This window comes from Topomyia yanbarensis, chromosome 2, assembly GCF_030247195.1.
Source record: "Topomyia yanbarensis strain Yona2022 chromosome 2, ASM3024719v1, whole genome shotgun sequence".
Lineage (NCBI taxonomy): Eukaryota > Metazoa > Arthropoda > Insecta > Diptera > Culicidae > Topomyia > Topomyia yanbarensis.
The window spans coordinates 191435912-191453483 of NC_080671.1; the positions used below are offsets into that span (position 1 = coordinate 191435912).

General features: G+C 36.9%; 1 protein-coding gene across 2 annotated transcripts in view; it reads left to right on the plus strand.

The window, feature by feature from the left end:
- The window catches only part of LOC131682501 (thioester-containing protein 1 allele R1-like), a 244953-nt gene that overhangs the window by 130002 nt on the left and 97379 nt on the right, over positions 1–17572 (plus strand). Inside the window, exon 17 of one of the 2 annotated variants that reach the window (XM_058964015.1) lies at positions 8139–9227. The exons of the other annotated variant lie outside the window; for it this stretch is intronic. Coding sequence (XP_058819998.1) covers positions 8139–8282 — 144 coding nt within the window. The 3' untranslated portion in view covers positions 8283–9227. Of the gene's footprint in view, positions 1–8138; positions 9228–17572 lie in introns of those variants that run through there. 2 annotated transcript variants of the gene reach the window in all.

Here is a 17572-nt window from a genome sequence, read left to right on the forward strand (position 1 = left end):
ATGACATAAAATTACACTTCCTACCATTCAGAACAAACGCTATATGAGAAGTAAATTTACACGATTAACGAAATTAAACGTCATGTAAAATTAAAATCAAACGTAAAACTAAGTCATTTTTGATGCTCGTATCCCTGTCAAAAAAATGCGGACGAACATGGTCAGGCGATTTAAAAAGTTTGACGTTTGACTCAACTCGCCTATGCTAATTGCCCCTAGGAACAAATGCGATTTAAAAGCAATTTCAATACTTAGACAAATTTTCTGGCGGCTGAAATGGACTTGGTTGTTTTTGCGTTTTTCAAACATGGCGGTTCATGTTTGGCTTAAACTTAAAATAATTTTTTTTAACGATTGGCGTGTTCTCGCTTATATTTCGTTTGTCTAGTGCACTTCATTTAGCCAATGAATGTGGGAAATTGTGGAATCGTGCGTAAATACAGGGGAACAAGATATCTGACCTAAAATCTTAATAAAAGTCAGATAGTGGCAAGTTTTGGTGTGCAATTCCAATTTCACCATTGATTCTTCCTAAAGTTCCTAGTGTAGTGATAAGTTTATGTGAGTAGACAATGAATCCGAAAATAAGTAATATTTATAATTTTCATATTAGGCAATTAAGGGCAATTAAATGACGCATTCCCTGGGCGATTTGGGGGCGATTTAAGGGCGGGTAGAGCGGTTGAAAAATGACGGCGGCAAATCGCCCAAATGTTGCATTTGAAATAGCTCCCTAATTGCCAGCAATTTGCTGGCAAATTGTAGGGCAATTAGCGCATCCGAGTTGGCAAATAGCCCCCCGTTAGCCAGCAACTAGCCCTTTTTGACTGGGATATGTCAGGGTCAGGAGACGTAAATTCACACTATTTTTTCTAGGTGTGTACGTTATACCAACGGAAACTTACCAGCGTTTGAATGACTCAATGCCAAGACGAATGGATAAAATTTGGTCGAATAAGGGAGGTTACACAGGCTACTAGTTGTTAAAAATATTAAAGTCTTAAAATCATTTGAATTGGAAAATTTTAATGCAATGGATTACAATACACCTATTTTATTGAACAGGTGCTTTTTTGGATTTCATGGAGAAGAGAGAGTTACGATAAATCATAACATGTAATTTAAAAATATAAGTGTTCTTTTTCATATTTGCGACTGTGCCTAACTATGAAAGATTTGAATATAACAATATTTTTAGAGAAAACTCAAATTTTTCATGTATTTTTATCTCACACCTATTTTATTGACCAGCAGTGTACATTGTATTGATATGCGTAAGCAATCCTGTTATGAGCAACAACATTTTTCTTGCTTCGAAATTACCGTATTCTGAAGAATTCTTTAAGGCCAGGTTCTTTATATGAGGAGCAAGAGCAACGGTGCGATAAAGTTCGCTGGAATAGATTAGGATATCTAGTAACAATTTAGGTTTTATGACGATTTTATAGCCATTTATCAAACAGACGCTTGTAACGTGCTATGAAACTTTAATTGATACTTGCGTAAGACGGTCAAAAATAGGTCAAGCATTATTCATTGCACATAGTGGTGTAGCCAGAAATTTTGAAGAAAATCGTTCATTTTTCGAATATGTTTAAATATAATGTAAAATTTAAAAAAAATAGTGAAAGTTCAGAAACAAAAACAAAATCCACTCTATGAACAAAAAAACAATAAAGAACAATCTTCATACTTTGATACATGACTTCCCGTTTAAAATGTATGAAAGTAAAAGAATATACACTTTTGAAGTAAAATATATGGTCGGAAATTTTTCTTACAATAAAGATCATATAATTTCAAGCCAGTAAAATTCTAAGATTGGTCGTCAAATAGTGAAAAGTACCCAGTATTCACAAGCTTCTGTCATTCCTCCTAGTGCGTCTATTGATGGCAATTAATCTGTAGGTCGACATCGACTGGATACTACCGTCTTCTGCGGTAGTAGCGAAATGAGAAGGAGCGAACGAGCAAGGGCGCTATAACCCTACACGGTGTTCCTAAAACCGTTATTAACAAAAAATTACCATAAATTTGTCATACGGCATTCGAAAGATACAGTATCCAAGTATCTTCTCAGTGAATTTCAAAATGATCCATCGAGAGTTTCGAGAGAAATTGCAATTTGAAGTTTTATGACTCGTTTCATAAGGCTACCAGCAAACACCCACGGGTTTGGTCCTATCTCTATAAACAAAAAATATTTGTCTACTTATTTAGTACACGGCATTCGAAAGATATAGTAAGCAAGTATATCAACTGCAAGTTTGAAAATATTTCATTGACGGAATCGAAATTTATAACGGTTTGGATGTGGTATGCGGTCATAGATGGGTTTTCTACCGGACTTCAAGCGTGAATCCATGTTTGTCCATTGACTATTTAGATCGTTTATAAGTGTCGCGGTTTTTAAAGGAAAACCTTACCATTTAATTACATAAATATAATGTACAAAAGGTGTTATTTATATGGTGCACTGAAAAAATATGAAAATAGTTGTCTACCAAACGTTAAATATAATGTGTAAATTAAAAAAAAATGGATAAAAGTTGGAATGTTTACTTCAAAAGGACATATCTCAATGGTTTGTTGAACGATTCTAATTATTTTTTCATTATTGAACAGGTAGACGTTTCATCGTTAATTGTACTAAAGAAGTAGACAAATATTTTTTTGTTTATAGAGATAGGACCAAACCCATGGGTGTTTGCTGGTAGCCTTATGAAACGTGTCATAAAACTTCAAATCGCAATTTCTCTCGAATCTCTCGATGGATAATTTTGAAATTCACTGAGATGATGCTTGGATACTGTATCTTTCGAATGCCGTATGACAAAGTTATGGGCATTTTTTTGTTAATAACGGTTTTAGGAACACCGTGCCTACCGTGCACTGAAAATAATCCACACGATAAAACCATATGAACATAAACATCACTTTCATGTGCGTGTTCAATTAAATAGTAAAACAAATGATTTTACTTTGAATTTCACATGGAAATCAATAGTTCAAAAGTAGTGTAGGCAGAATTAAATACATCGTCGGTGTTGTGCTACCTTATGACAAGCCACCTTTCGAGAAAAACGATTTTAAATGTTTAAGATTGAATATCTTGAAATATAAATGTTGGAAGCTTTTCGGAGAAGGCAATCGATGCTTTTATCTTTTCTGTAGTAATCTCTCGATTCATACGAAGATCGGTTGACTATATTGCTTAAAATATAAACTAAAGTCGCTCGCATACGTGTCATCAGTGTGTATTGATGATAAAATATGTATGACATGTCACAAATGTGCACAGAAGATTTCATATAAAAAGAATGATAACTGATTGGTAAAATTATTACACTATGCCCAATGTTATACTTTCCATGCGGTAGCAGCAATATCAGGTTTCAAAATGATGATATTGGAACACAAAGTTTTCACAATTTTCCTCCTTTATTCAGGAGAAACAATAAATTGTTGGTTTCAGTAACAATTTGGAGACAATATATCAAACAATGTTATTGTTAACAGGCGACTAGACGAAAAAATATTCTTCTTGTATAACACTGTTCAATACACGATCCGTGAATAGAACAAAAAAAATGGTGAAAGTTTGGGGTCCCAGGAAACCCCTGGTGAAGAAATCTATGAATAAAATTGAAACGGGGCTTCACAGTTTAAATCAAAGTTTGTAGGGAGAACTAGGTGTGTTCAAAAGGGAAGATAGCAATGAAAATTGTCATCTTAAATTTTGGCATAAAGTGTTACATAAAATGCTTATTACATCGAAAAAGGAATCTTTGCCATTTTTTAGTTCAATCGGACATCGGCGGCGTTTGAAAATTGATTTCATGATATTCGAAAAAATCCAAAGGAAGTACATGAAATGTTGAAAATCGAAATTTTTTCTGTCGAAATATTTCTAAAAATAAATGAAATTTTTGATAAATTGAGAATCAAATTCTAAATTGAGAATCAAAAATTTCATTGTAATGCCTCATGATTTCCAAAAATTTCCCATCGAACAGGGCTTGGGAGCAAAGTCAAGTGATGGCAGGGATTTAGGGTTCCAACTAAATCATTGTGAAGAAATTTTCGAAAAGAATTGGAACGGGATTTCACAGTTTAAAACCAAAGTTTTGTGAAATTTTAAAAGATAGCATCTTTTAGGTGAAAATGGATATTTTTGAGCATTATTGATATCGTCAGGTCTGATAGGTCTTCTCGCTTTCCCATCACTTGAACACCGTTAAGAATATCGGAAAAGAAGTTCTTTCAAATGTTACACCACCTCTCTTTAGTGCGACATCCTTGTCACTGTTCTTGTACCCAGGAATAGATGAATGGCTATGTCAATACTTAACATCAACCGCTACGGTATACTTTCACATTGAATGAATATAACACATTGTTCTCACTCTTTTGTTTGATACCAGTAAATTTAATTCAAACCCTTTGTGAAATTCCCTATTACATAATCATTTCTAATTCAGTGCGAAACTAATAGTATAAAATAAATTTTAACTTAGGAATATTTCCGATATCACAATATCGAATGTTTCATAATGATTCAAAGTTAGCACATGTGAAACCAATCGACAGAACCAGCATTTTACGTATTAAAGGTTAGATCATTTACAGATGGGACAACTTTGTCCCACATTTTCTTCAGTCACGGTCTTAGCAAGCTAATTCCACCAATCCTTCCGATCAAAGTCACTTGTGACTGCTCCCTTCATCTTCAGTTTCCGCTTCATTGTCGTCCAATATGTCTACTGGACCAAACTGTGAACAATTTTGTGAATTTAGCTTGCTGCTATAGCAGCCTGGTAGATCTGCCCATAACAGAAACTGCACCATCCTGGGACAGCTGATGCTATGGGCTGATGTCAATGGGCCCGAGCTCTGACTGTTTTTAGTTGCTTGGGTTTCTGTTAGATTCTTTACCTTCTGGGTGATATTTTTGTAGTCTTTTCGGAGACGGATTCGCCACTCAAGTCAGCGTACAGTTGTAAGTAGCGGTTTGCCCACTACTCGGGTTCTTATATAAATTTGCCCGGTGGACCCCTCTTTTCAGGGCGACATAGGTGCTTCTACCGGAATTTTGGATTTTCGTATCAAAACAAAAAGGTAAACAAACAAATATAAATTTAACTTTACCGTTTATTCCCCCGACCCCCTTCGCTACGCACTACAGTGCTTCGTTGGTAACTGCTGACGAACTGGCGGGCGAGTTTCTCCGTACGGTCGTGACAACAACGGCCTGGTCTGGTATCACAGCTGGCTGCTCCGGCAGCGGTCCTTGTCTATTAGCTAGGGAGGTGAGTAAGGCTCATTTGTTGGAACCTTCCTAGCGACCGCAGCGTTCCTACCAGGGGGAGCCACTATCTACCCTGCTTCGCTCTCCTTGGCTATTAGTTGGGAAGGAGAGCAAGGCTCGTTCGGCTTATCCTTCCCAGCGAGGACGGTTTGGTGCGTCTGGATTCTTTACCGTTAGACGGGAAAGCGAAAGCTCCTTTGTAATTAGTTTCTCCCGACGGCGATCCAGCGCCACAAAACAAACGAGTACCCGAACCACGGGCCGGCACTTTCTGACGGGTTTTATTTCCGTCGCATTACTGTCCTTGTGGCGGTAAACTATCGCGAAAATTATCGAAGACGTCTTCGATGTCTTTGCCGTGGTTCGTTACTATCTAGCCAAAACCCGATGGCGCCTTCCACACTCGACCATCACAAACACAATCCGCCTCATCACATAGCTGTCAACTATGAGCAGCATAACTAGCGCACACGTATTTTCACAAGAGGAGAGCGGTAGCCTAGCTAAACCCTATGCTAATTATTCACAAATGTTTAACAAAATTTACTACACCTATCTGAACTAACAAAATCCTTCACAAACAAAAATATAAACAAAATTTAACGTAAAAAGTGAACGATCATATGGAACAGCGGTAAACATAATTTACATTTAAACAAATACACTCTACGGAGTGTATAGTCAAAATAGGTATATTTCCACCCAGTGCTAAATTGTTACCCTGACGAGTTTCACAGTACATTCGTCATGATGACATAGATCGTTGACGAATAAGTCAAAGATCAATTGTCCTAAATGACTTGCTTGTGTGAAATCTATAGCTTCTCCTTAGGCTGACCTTTAACGGATGTGGTTGAACCAAAGCTTGTACTTGGACTTGTGCTAATGGCTCACTTATTTAGTTTTCGATAAATATTTCTTGTTTTGACGTGAGTCTTATTTTTACCTTTTTTCCTAGGTTTTTCGGAACGTGTCCAATGGGAAGTTAACTGTAAGAATTGAACCGGAAACGGTAACAATTCACCATTTATTGGAAACACTGCGAAAAGATATGTCCTCAAGCAGAAATCGAACCTACGATCTCCCAGTCTCTAGTTGGGTGCCTTGAAAAAAGGTAAAAACTAGACTCACGTCAAAACAAAGAATATATGTAAATTCCATCGACGGCTGGCTCTGCCATTAGCGTCAGTCGATGGGCTTTGAGGGCAGACTTCAACACGCTTTCCTATAGCTTATAGTCTGGCGGTGTCAAAACTAGCTAATGGGAAGCATAACGATGAAAACAAAAAAATCTCGAGCCTGAACATAATCCACAGGGGAGCTCAAAATAGACTAACGCGTGAATTCTGCCTGAGAAGGGGCGGTGACGATTCCCTTATGAGAGGTATTGGGGGTAGAACGGTCCACTGTAGATATTGAGACTGTGGCGGGGATAACGATACTGTTGGGAATCTGTGATGCATCATCCCAGATCCTCGATGGCGGAGTCGTTAACGCACCCAACTAGACACTGGTAGATCGCTGGTTCGATTCCAACTTGAGGACATATCTTTTCCCAGTATGTTCAATAAATGGTGAATTATCACCGTTTCCGGTTCAATTCTTTCCGTCTATTTCCCATTGGACACGTTCCGAAAAATAATTTTCTTGAAAATACCGACTCCAGTATGGAAGCTAGCACGACCTTATGGGATGAGCTCAATTTGTATTAATTTTACGGGAAATTGACACTACTGAAAATGCATTTTGAGTTTGTATCACTAACATATCTGCTATAGCAAAACAAACACAGATTGACCAATAGGAACAGCTCAAAGAGAACAACCATGAGCTGTTTGTAATAAAAGGATTAATGGCGAAATGAAAATCCCTGGAGATTAGCAGAAGGAAAAATAGTGATTGCATTCAAGGATCGTGTAATTTGTTCAACTATTCACCAAACTATAAATATAAACTGTATTAAAAAATAAGTTTCCAAAATTCAACATTATTTTGCCAAGAAGGTTCGCTCCCCTTTGTCAACCGGCTGGAGCCGCCTATGCTTTCGATAAATTATTCGTGGTAGAATGTCAATATTTTATTACAATTACATGGAGTTAAGAATTCTGGACATCGCTGATTGCGAATGTAAAGTTAGTTTTTGAAATTCAAAATGGTCAAAGTTTTGTCAACGCGGTTTATGAACAGTCCCTAACCTGCAACACCAATTTTATCAAAATAAAATAATTGAGAAGTAATTTGTTTAGAGGCGATATAAAACAAATTTTAGACAAATCAAAACGCATTATTAAACATTTCTCCTTTGAAGTAAGGCCTTAGCGTTTAGCCTTTATATTGAATATCACTCCGCAAAGCTAATGGGCAACATGATTAATAATCATTTCATTTGCCACCAAGCCTTTACGTTCGAGGCTGTGAAAACGTTTACCCTTTCATTCATGTTTAGTTTTGTACACACAATGTAACTCTGCCTCCGGGCTATTGAGACTACCTCGATTCAAATCGGTCCCGTCTTCGTCTTCGTCTTCGACAATGACATTGATTTTGGTTTCTCAGAAGTAGTTTTCATTTTACGCTTGACAGGTGTGACCACTCTGTCGATTGGTCAAAGTGAAATATTCCAATGTCAAAGTCGAACGATGCATAACGACATGAAAGATTGTGCAAGATAAATTTATTTAGAGAAAAAATACAGAATTCCTTGGGACACTAAATGTATAGGAACCAAAAACAATTTTCATTGTGGTTTAATGTTCAAAATAAACTTACTAGAATATTTTTATGGAATTCCTGGTGCCACATAAGATTAACAGATATTTTAATATTTCAGCTTCTGCTTCCTGACGAAACCACAGAGGAAGTGACAATAAGATGTTCAAGTGGCGATAAGAAGCTTCGTCGAGACGAGCTGAACAGGAAACTTGAAACCTTGCACGTGAGACACAGCATCCGCCTTCCGACGACATGTGAATAGTGCCGATTGTGAGCAGCCGACTCTGATTAGTCAATCACTAAAATTAGCTATTTCTGAATAAAAATACTCCATTGCCCATTCGTAAGCAAGCACGTATCAATGTTTCGACCCGATGGGATCGTACCAAAGCAAAGTGCTGACCATCATTAATCAAACCATTATCAACATAAGTGCACAACAATTTTCCACCGTTAATAAGCCATGCATTCGGACAGTGTAGTTTTTTGCAGCTATTATTTCCATAGTAATAGCCTGACAAGCCCGACCTTGTTTTGTCAATAATTTGTTTGGACAGTGCCTTTTATCTGCCCGCGGTAGTAGACCACCACTTTCGCGACAAGGTTTTAAATCTGCTCATTATGGATACGAAAGGAACTGGCAAAAAAAACACGGTATCCCTTCTTCTACCACCCCCGCTCGATATTACTGAGCAGTTTGCTCACTAGCTATCCACTGCACTGTCAGCCAGCACACATTACGCAATCTACCGCCGAATCGGAAAGCAATCTGATCTAGGGTGTGTCTCAGGCGTGACAGAAAACCCTCAACTGTGCAAAAGCTGTTCTGCAGACTCACCCAATCCATGCCCAACAATGGTACGGACGAGGTCAGCACCTTTGGGAGAATGCAAAAGGAATTGAACTGCATTTCGATGAAGAGATATGTAGCTGGTCTGGTACTACCCGCATCGGTGTCACTTGGAGATTAGGCGGTGGCAACAAGGTCCTCGAAAATCAATAGTGTCCACCCAGTACAGAATGTTGCGAAATTATTTCAAGAAAACTTCAACGAGAGCTAAAATTAGTTTTGTTCACATTTTTTTAGTTTGGGACAACGGTGCGGCGACTCACCCGCACATGCGTTATCTCACCGAATCGACTTTTTTTTGAAATGTTTGTGGTATTTTAGGTACCCACTTATCGCGATTGATCACAATGATTTCATCAAATATTGGATGGTTTCCTTTGAAGCCTTTGAATGATTTTAAGAAATATGCGGTATCTCTTTCTCGAAATTACATTAGTTTTAAATTCACTTTTTCATATCGCAAATGAGATACATTTTGTCGAAAACGCTTGTTCTCAACTCATAATATTTTATGCAATTCGACGGATGTTCGGTCTTGGGTTATAGAGGTTTGAACCTTATGGTCATTCGCCTCTTATCTTTCGTTCTAGAAAAATCTCTTATCCTGTTTGAAGAGTTTGGGAACCGAGCCCAAAAAAGCTGACCATATGGCAATCGACTTACAAACTTAGCTAAATTGATAAGCCATAAAATTCTTATACAAATCTTAGACTTAGCGAAGCTTGGACGCTTGCAACGCCGTGTATTGACGAAAATCTGAAACAGTGGTGTTCCTCTATACATTTTGATAATTTCGTCCATGCTATTTATAGGTGTAATTTTTTATTATTTAGCACATGGCTTCTTTCCATTATACTGCTCATAAAAGCTTAAGAATCCCATATGGATTTTTGTCGAAAATGAGTTATCTGTTGGATTGTATTCTGTATCACCACTGAATCACAATGCACAAATCAGATTACCAGGTTTGTTTGGCAAATTTCGAAAAAAATTATTAAAATATGGTTGTCCCACTAATAAGGCTCAATGAAAATGCAAATCTTGAAAAGCGTTTTTCTCGGCTTGCTGCTTTTCAATATGGGACTCTTATGCTTTTATGGGCAGTATAGGGCATCTTCTAAATCATAGCTTTGCAAAACTTGTATTATTAAAATTGAATGAAATTATATGGTGATTGATCACATTTTAAATGTCCGTGGACTAAATAAAAACTTTGTCAAAACCAGAACCAAAAAAGCTCTTTCAATCGGAATAATCATGATAAACTGCCATCCAGATTCAATGGTGCGTTCTCGGCTGCGTATTATTATATCTCTTATCAAAGGTAAACATTTACTTTAGGTGAAAATATAAATTTAACACAGCTTATCTGTTTTTTGATTGATACGTACCTTACAAATAGGCACTGATCCGCTAGAGTTAAAAAATGATACGAAAATCAACCCAAGTAAATTCAGAACTATTCCTTTAACTCGTTGCCACTCTCGACAGTTAAGACACGATAAAGAAAAATCTCTCACCTGTGTCGGTACAGTCCGGGATATATAAATGACGATCGACAGTAAATTGAAATTCTACGGTCACATACTTCTGACTAAACTAAATTGTCATTACTTTCGAAGTTAATACCCTAAAAACTGATCACAGCCTACTGTAGTAAGCAAATTATACTAATGAAAAAAATTCAAAAACATTTCATAATATAATACACAGCTAGGAAAATTGTTAACTTACGTCTCATAGAAGGAACGTCACAATTCACCTGAATTTTTATTTGAAAACAGAGGGATTCCATGAGAAACCGACCGACCACAAAATATGACCATCGTCCATTCGAATGAATTTTTTTGGCTTATGAATCTCCATGATTTGCGCTGGCAATTGCAATATTTTGATATAAGAGCAATTTTTTAAAAGGGCGTAGGCGTTTCTAAGTGCAATAGTTACAAAATTGTTTTGTTCGATTACACTATTTTATACAGCAAAACTATCTGAGAACGAGTTACAAGTAATGAATACTTCTGCACGAAAAAAATATGTTGTGTCATTTTTCACAAAAACAAAAATTTATGATAAAAATTCAAATTGCACCAAAAACCCATTTTTTCTTATTTTATATATTTTGTCAACAATGTGTCTTTTCTCTTTAGGTTTTAAAGAGAAAAGAAACATTTTGAATGTGATTTCATGATGGAGAAATTATCAGCAAAAAAGTTTTTTCTAACAATAACTTTATACATGTTTTTAAATTTCATACTAATTGACACTCAAAATTATAATTTTATTACAGAATATAATTGTAAGCATCAGTTAAAATCAATTTGCATTTAACAAAAATCTTCCAAAATGTGATAATTGTCGAGATATTTGGAAACAAAAACAATTAATTCGTGTAATTCTTCCTTTTTTAAAAGTTATTCGCGTTACCCCATTATAAAATGTCAACAATCCAATATTTATCGTTTTAAAGACGTTAAAGAAACTTTTTAGTGTGTATGGATCATGGAGAAGTTTTTAATGAAAAAGTTTTCCTAACAACAGCTTTTAACATATTTTTATAATTCATACAATTTTCAGTCGAAAATACAATGTTCTTTTTGAATATTATGAACGTCTTTTTAGATTGTTGATATAATTATTAAGTGCGGCGTAGCAGAGGCAATTGAATGACGTTGCACACAATTTTTTGTATAACATTTTTGCATATATGGCTTTAGTTAGACCTGGTTCTACGAAGTTGTAATAAATCAATATACTTTAATAATTCTAGTTCCGACACTGGTTTCATAATTCAGTCGTCGTATGTTCGAGTCCCAATCAGGTACGATTCTTAATGTCAATAGGATCATAAAACTAGGCATGTGATGCCCTGTACAATGAGAATCGGCTGTGAAGTCTGTCGGAAAAGAAGGTCAATATCGCTGCGGAATGTAGAGTACCACGTCTATATAGGGGAGAGTTGGGATACTTGAACCACGGGGATAGGTGAACCACTAAGGATATTACGTCACATTCTACCAATTTTAGTGCAAACCTTACGCGTTTGGTACCTCTGTCGGTAAACTAACCTCACACGCAAGAGTAGGCTCAATTGAGACCTCACGTTTTTTCTTAAGTTTGTTGTGTCCCTTCTGTAAGACAAAACATCATAAAGCTTTTCGTTATTGTAAGTAGGCGCAAAATATGTTATTTAGATGAAGAAATTTGCAAAGGTAAATATTTCCTGCCAGTTTAATAATAATCCAAATTGGCTTATGGCATGTGGGGATACATAAACCACTTTTTCCAGGGATACATGAACCACTTTTAGGTTCGGATTTTTGTCAATTTTTGTAAAGGGTTGTCAAAATAATGTGCAACTATAAACGCTAAACGCAAAGAGGCTCGACTATGAGTGTAACTATGAAGTCTGCGCTGATTTACAATCTTGAAAAAGGTCATAGAGTACATCGAGCAGGTAAAATACACAATATCTCGTACCCTACTTTAAGTCGTTACGTTAGCAACTTAAAACGGACGGGACACGTAATTGGAAGCTGATTTTGGACATCAAAAGACAAAATTTACTACTTATCTTTTTCATTGTTTAGAAACAAGATTCGGATTGATCAGTGTAGAAACTCCTTTTTGAGGTTACGAATCAAATCAGTCTGAGATCTCACTGAATATACCTATAATGTTCCATCGTCAGGCAGAAAGTAACCAGGGTTATTACCAGAAACTTGCGCAGATTCCCAAAGGCTCAACCAAGTGAATCTAGAAATTAGGAAAAGACGAGGAAGAAGTAGCTTCACTACCGACTCGCCATAAATTAAATTGATCAACGAAAAACACGATGGGAGAAAGGAAAGAACACAAAAATATTAAAAACAAATCATTTATTATATGGGTTTTATACTAGAAACATACAAATGAAATTATTTTTTGCGCAAAGGACAGAATTAATGAACTTTTTATGTATGGTTCTACGTGTTTAATGATGGTCTGGATAATGATTCAACTATCCCCGGGGATACTGAGCCATTTGACATCTTTAACAAAAATGATATGATTTTGATAATACGTTACTTTTGTTCACAATTGGTATTGCATATAGCAAAGCAATGTTTGTTCTTTCATATTCATGCATAAAGAATATTCTATCGCAAAAGGTACAGCACATATAACAATTAACAAGTGGTTTATGTATCCCACTCTCCCCTACTATATACTCGAATAAGTAGGTCCAGTTTACCCCGGGGATTACCAAATTATTGTTTTAATTTGGTAGTGTTTTAAGTTGGCTTTCAAGCTTATTGTGCAACAGTTCCATCGGTTATTGACCACTGGAACACATTTGATATATTTATTGATTGCGATACGAATAGCAAACTGAAGCATGAAAACGTGCCGGAGAAAATCAAGGAATCGATGACAGGCGTTTAGTACGAAATCATAGTCCAACGAAACGATGTTAAATTATCGTTTTGGCAGCTCCTTGCAACCTATATTTACCTTCAGCGAAAAATTGTAGCACACGAGCATATCAAGCAACCGAGCAAGGTATGCACTTACCGTGAAATTATGTCAATTTTTGCATATCTGATGGTTTTGCCTTTTGCTTTTGGAGGGTGTACAGGCGTGTTGCAAGTGATTGAGTACATGATTGAGGTCATTAACATAATTGATTACTCTATTTTGCATTATTCGACAGAAAATTCATATGGCTTTGCATCGGGTTTTAGTAACACAAAAAATAAAACTCGACTGACCGCTCTCAGATGGAATCGATCAATCATATCACACTTGAAATTTTTCTTCATATGTGAGTTGGGCCCAAAAATGTGTAAATATCTAACAAAACTGTTAAGGTTTGCTTCCGGTGCACATGATTCACTGTTGCATTACCTAAGGATAATTAATCTTGAAGAAGTAATTAATCTTGAAGGGTTGAATTTCGCCAGAAGTGTGAAAAATCAAAACTGTTGAAATTATATCGATCAAAATTTAAATAAACAAAAAGTGGCTTACATTCATTATAACCTATATCCTTCCGGCAGTCGCGTTAGTGCACTGAGTGCACGCTGCTCTAAAAATCTAGCGAAATCGTCGTACACAGATGTGTATGATAAAACGCTCGAAAATTGGAGTTTTATATATACTAATGTTAGCAAACACAAGTACATTTTCATTTAAATAGATTAAAAATACTACGGAAAATGTCATGAATTAGATTTAAAATAAAGTATAATTATGGTTTTTGATATTGAATCTCACTACAAATAATGGTGATTGAGACCACCAGTTTCAGCTATTCACTCCTAGAGGAGCTATTTTTTTAAGCATTTTGTTATGTAACCATTCATAAATCACGTAACGCTTTTAGGGGGGGGGGGGGAGGGGGTACAACAAGTTGTGACATGTTGTGACATAGGGGGGAGGGGGAGTTAACTAGATCGTTACGTAACATGTTTTCACCGAAGAAAAAAATTTTTTTCTAGGAATTTGTTACGTAACAGGGGAGGGGGGGATGAAGAAATTTGTGACAATTTGTTACATGGGGGGAGGGGGGAGTCAATTTTGGGCATTTTTTGCGTTACGTAATTTATTAATGGTCCCTATGCAGAAAATCTAAACTTAGGGGTTATAGATGCTGTGTTGGGAAAACATTCTAATTTTATTTTGGCATGTTTTGATAGCATTTTGAGCATTAAAACCTGTTAAATCATTACCAAATATATTAATGTAGCATACATTTAAACTTTCAATATAGGGGTCCCGTTTCAAAATATCGGCTGCGGCGCCGCGTCAGATTTTGAACGTTAATAACTTTTATCATACTTAACAGAATGATTTGATTTTTAGGATATTGTGTTTTTGAACATACTTTGTAAATTTTCTTAATTTTAAACATTTTGTGTTATTTAAGGTGGTTTTCAATATATTACCCGAATGATTATATTTTTCGATAGCGCGTGAAAAGAGCTTTCAGTATCCGTATAGATATTTCACCTATCTATACATAAAAGTAATTTTTTGAACCCTTTTTTATAAAAAGTACGATTGGGGTAAGTTGGCGGTGACACGGGGCAAGTTGGCGGTACTTTTTTTATAGAGGTTTTAACCTTAGGGTCATTCGCCTCTTTCCGGGTTAGAGAAATCTCTTTTGGAAAAATCTCTAACCCTATGTGCGGGGTTGGGAATCGAACCCAGGTGAGCTGCGTACAAGGCAATCGATTTACCAACTACGCTATGCCCGTCCCCTTGGCGGTACTATTTACAGTGCAAAAATAGTCATCAAATATTTTCATTTCTGGAATTCACTCGAAAGTAAGAGAAACTTTTTCTTGTGTCTCTCGTCAATACAGGGGACAATTATTTCGGCCAATCGCCTGAAGAAATTCGAAATATTGCTTTTGAATATGGAGTACGCGTCGAAGTCAAAATGACGGGGTATTGAGACTGAAATATAATGAAAAGTGTCGAATAATGTACATTTTTATTGAAAAGACAATCGGCACATTTCATAAGGACCACTGATGTAATCGAATTTCCATTTGATTGCTTATTTTTGGCATTCCGCCATCTTACCCCACACATACCGCCAACTTACCTCGGGGCTAGGGTAAGTTGGCGGCTTTTCCGCGTCACATAATAAAGAAATAAAGACAACGTATGAAACATTTTCATAAAATTCAGAGATGTTGCCAACAGTCTGCCCTTTCATGCAACGTGTTCTATTTTGCAAGATCTACCAAAATCAAAGCGGTAAAAAATTAAAACTGAAAACACCGCCAACTAGCCCCGGTCTCCCTATGTATAACATGCACTAATAACAAAAAAATGTGTTTTGAAAAATCATTCGAAAACGACTCGGAAAAGTGGAAATTTTCAGCCCATCCCGCACAGAGCCGTCAATATGGTGGACCAACCGAACAATAAAATAATGAAAAGTTTATATATAGGTCCACTACATGTTTGTTCCTATGATTATTCGTATTGGGTTGCTTGACGAGAGCAGTTAGTAGGGAAAAGACGGCATATTCTTTTGGTTATGCCATTAGAAGCTGGACGGAAAGGAAAGGCTTATGCACGGCACGAGAACGACCGAGAAAGCGATAGTAGTGCATATTGGCGCAATTATAAAAATATCTGTCGGTCGGTTTTTCTCATCATTCGTATTCGTTCAAGTACTAGCAAGCAGCCAGTCCATCGGAGGAAAGCAGTTGGCAATGACGAGCAAAGTGCCCCAGCTACTGGTGACCCATCGCTACCAACTACCGATCAGGAACTGCCCTGCAAGAATTTCGCCCCAACTAAAGGGCAACAGAGCAACTAATCTGTAGGCTATCGTTCCAGCATCTGGGTTGTGAGATTGTACAGGACTGCAAAGTCGAGCTACGCTTACAAAGCTCAGTCGTAATGATGCCCCAAGAAGCCAACGATGCCTACTTGGTCGGTTTGTTCGAGGATGCAAAATAGTGCGCCAAACGCATAACTTTCAGGCCAAATACATTAAACTGGCTCACCGTGTCCGCGGGGAGTGCGTCTGAATTATGCTCACGCAATAAAACAATAAACGGTTCTTTACAGGACCAATTAATTGTGTTCTAATAAGAATTAAACTGAAATTTACATTTTATGGTGTATAACAATATATTTTCAGAAAGCTATATAAGAAATACGATGTGTGGAAAGAAAGAAAGAGAATTTAAATTATCCTCTCTCGCTCGTTTTCGTGCACTGCTTTTCCATTCCTTTCTGCTGCTAATACTATCATAACTAAAACGAATGTACGTGTTCCCCCACCATCCCATGGCCAATATCAGCGCTAACAAATAAGACAAAAGAATTTAAATTTGTGAAAATCTTTTCCTTCCTTCTTTTCAAATCTGCAACATTCTTTGTAAATATTGTTGGAATGTTGGCCACTAGATTGAAGGCGATGGAAAGACAGAATATTCGTTTTGGTTATGCTAGTATTGGTAGCCGAACGGAAAGGAAAGGCACAGGAATGGCACGAAAACCGAGGGATTGCCCTTCCTATGATGATTCTCAGGGATAGACCGTTCCAACATCAAATTATGGTCTTGTCAAATTTTGGTCTTGTCAAACTGCAAATGACGTGAAAACCCAAGATGATACCAGATTAGGTATAGGCATACGTAAATCGAGAGTTTTGGTTTTACAATTGGCAACATCTATATTGCGTAAATACTGCTTTACTTCCAGAAAAAAGAAGTTGTTAAAATCGAAATTAATTAAAACAATGTTTTGAATATAGAAACTAGTGCTTTCAGCCTTTTTAAGGTTCTCAAGGCGTTTGCCACCAATAATATTATTGTACACACATGCATGCACCTTATGCAGATTATCTTGAACCTGTTTTGCGCTTGTCAAATCTGCCACTCTTCTTATTCTTATCTGGACACGCTCTTCTTCCCTTTGGGGCAGACCCTCGACGAAAACGAGCGAGAGAGCGACAATAGTGCTTTCTCGTGTGTTTATATATGAATATTGGTCGGTCGGTTTTTCTCATCATTCGTATTCGTTCAAGCACTAGCAAGCAGCCAGTCCACCGAAGAAAAGCAGTTGGCAATGATGACGGTCCGAAAAAGTGCCTCAGCAACTGGTGGCCCATCGCAACCAACTACCGATCAGGAACTGTCGGTCTTTCGCAATGCCAGTATTTCGCCCCAACTAAAGGGCAACGGAGCAACTAA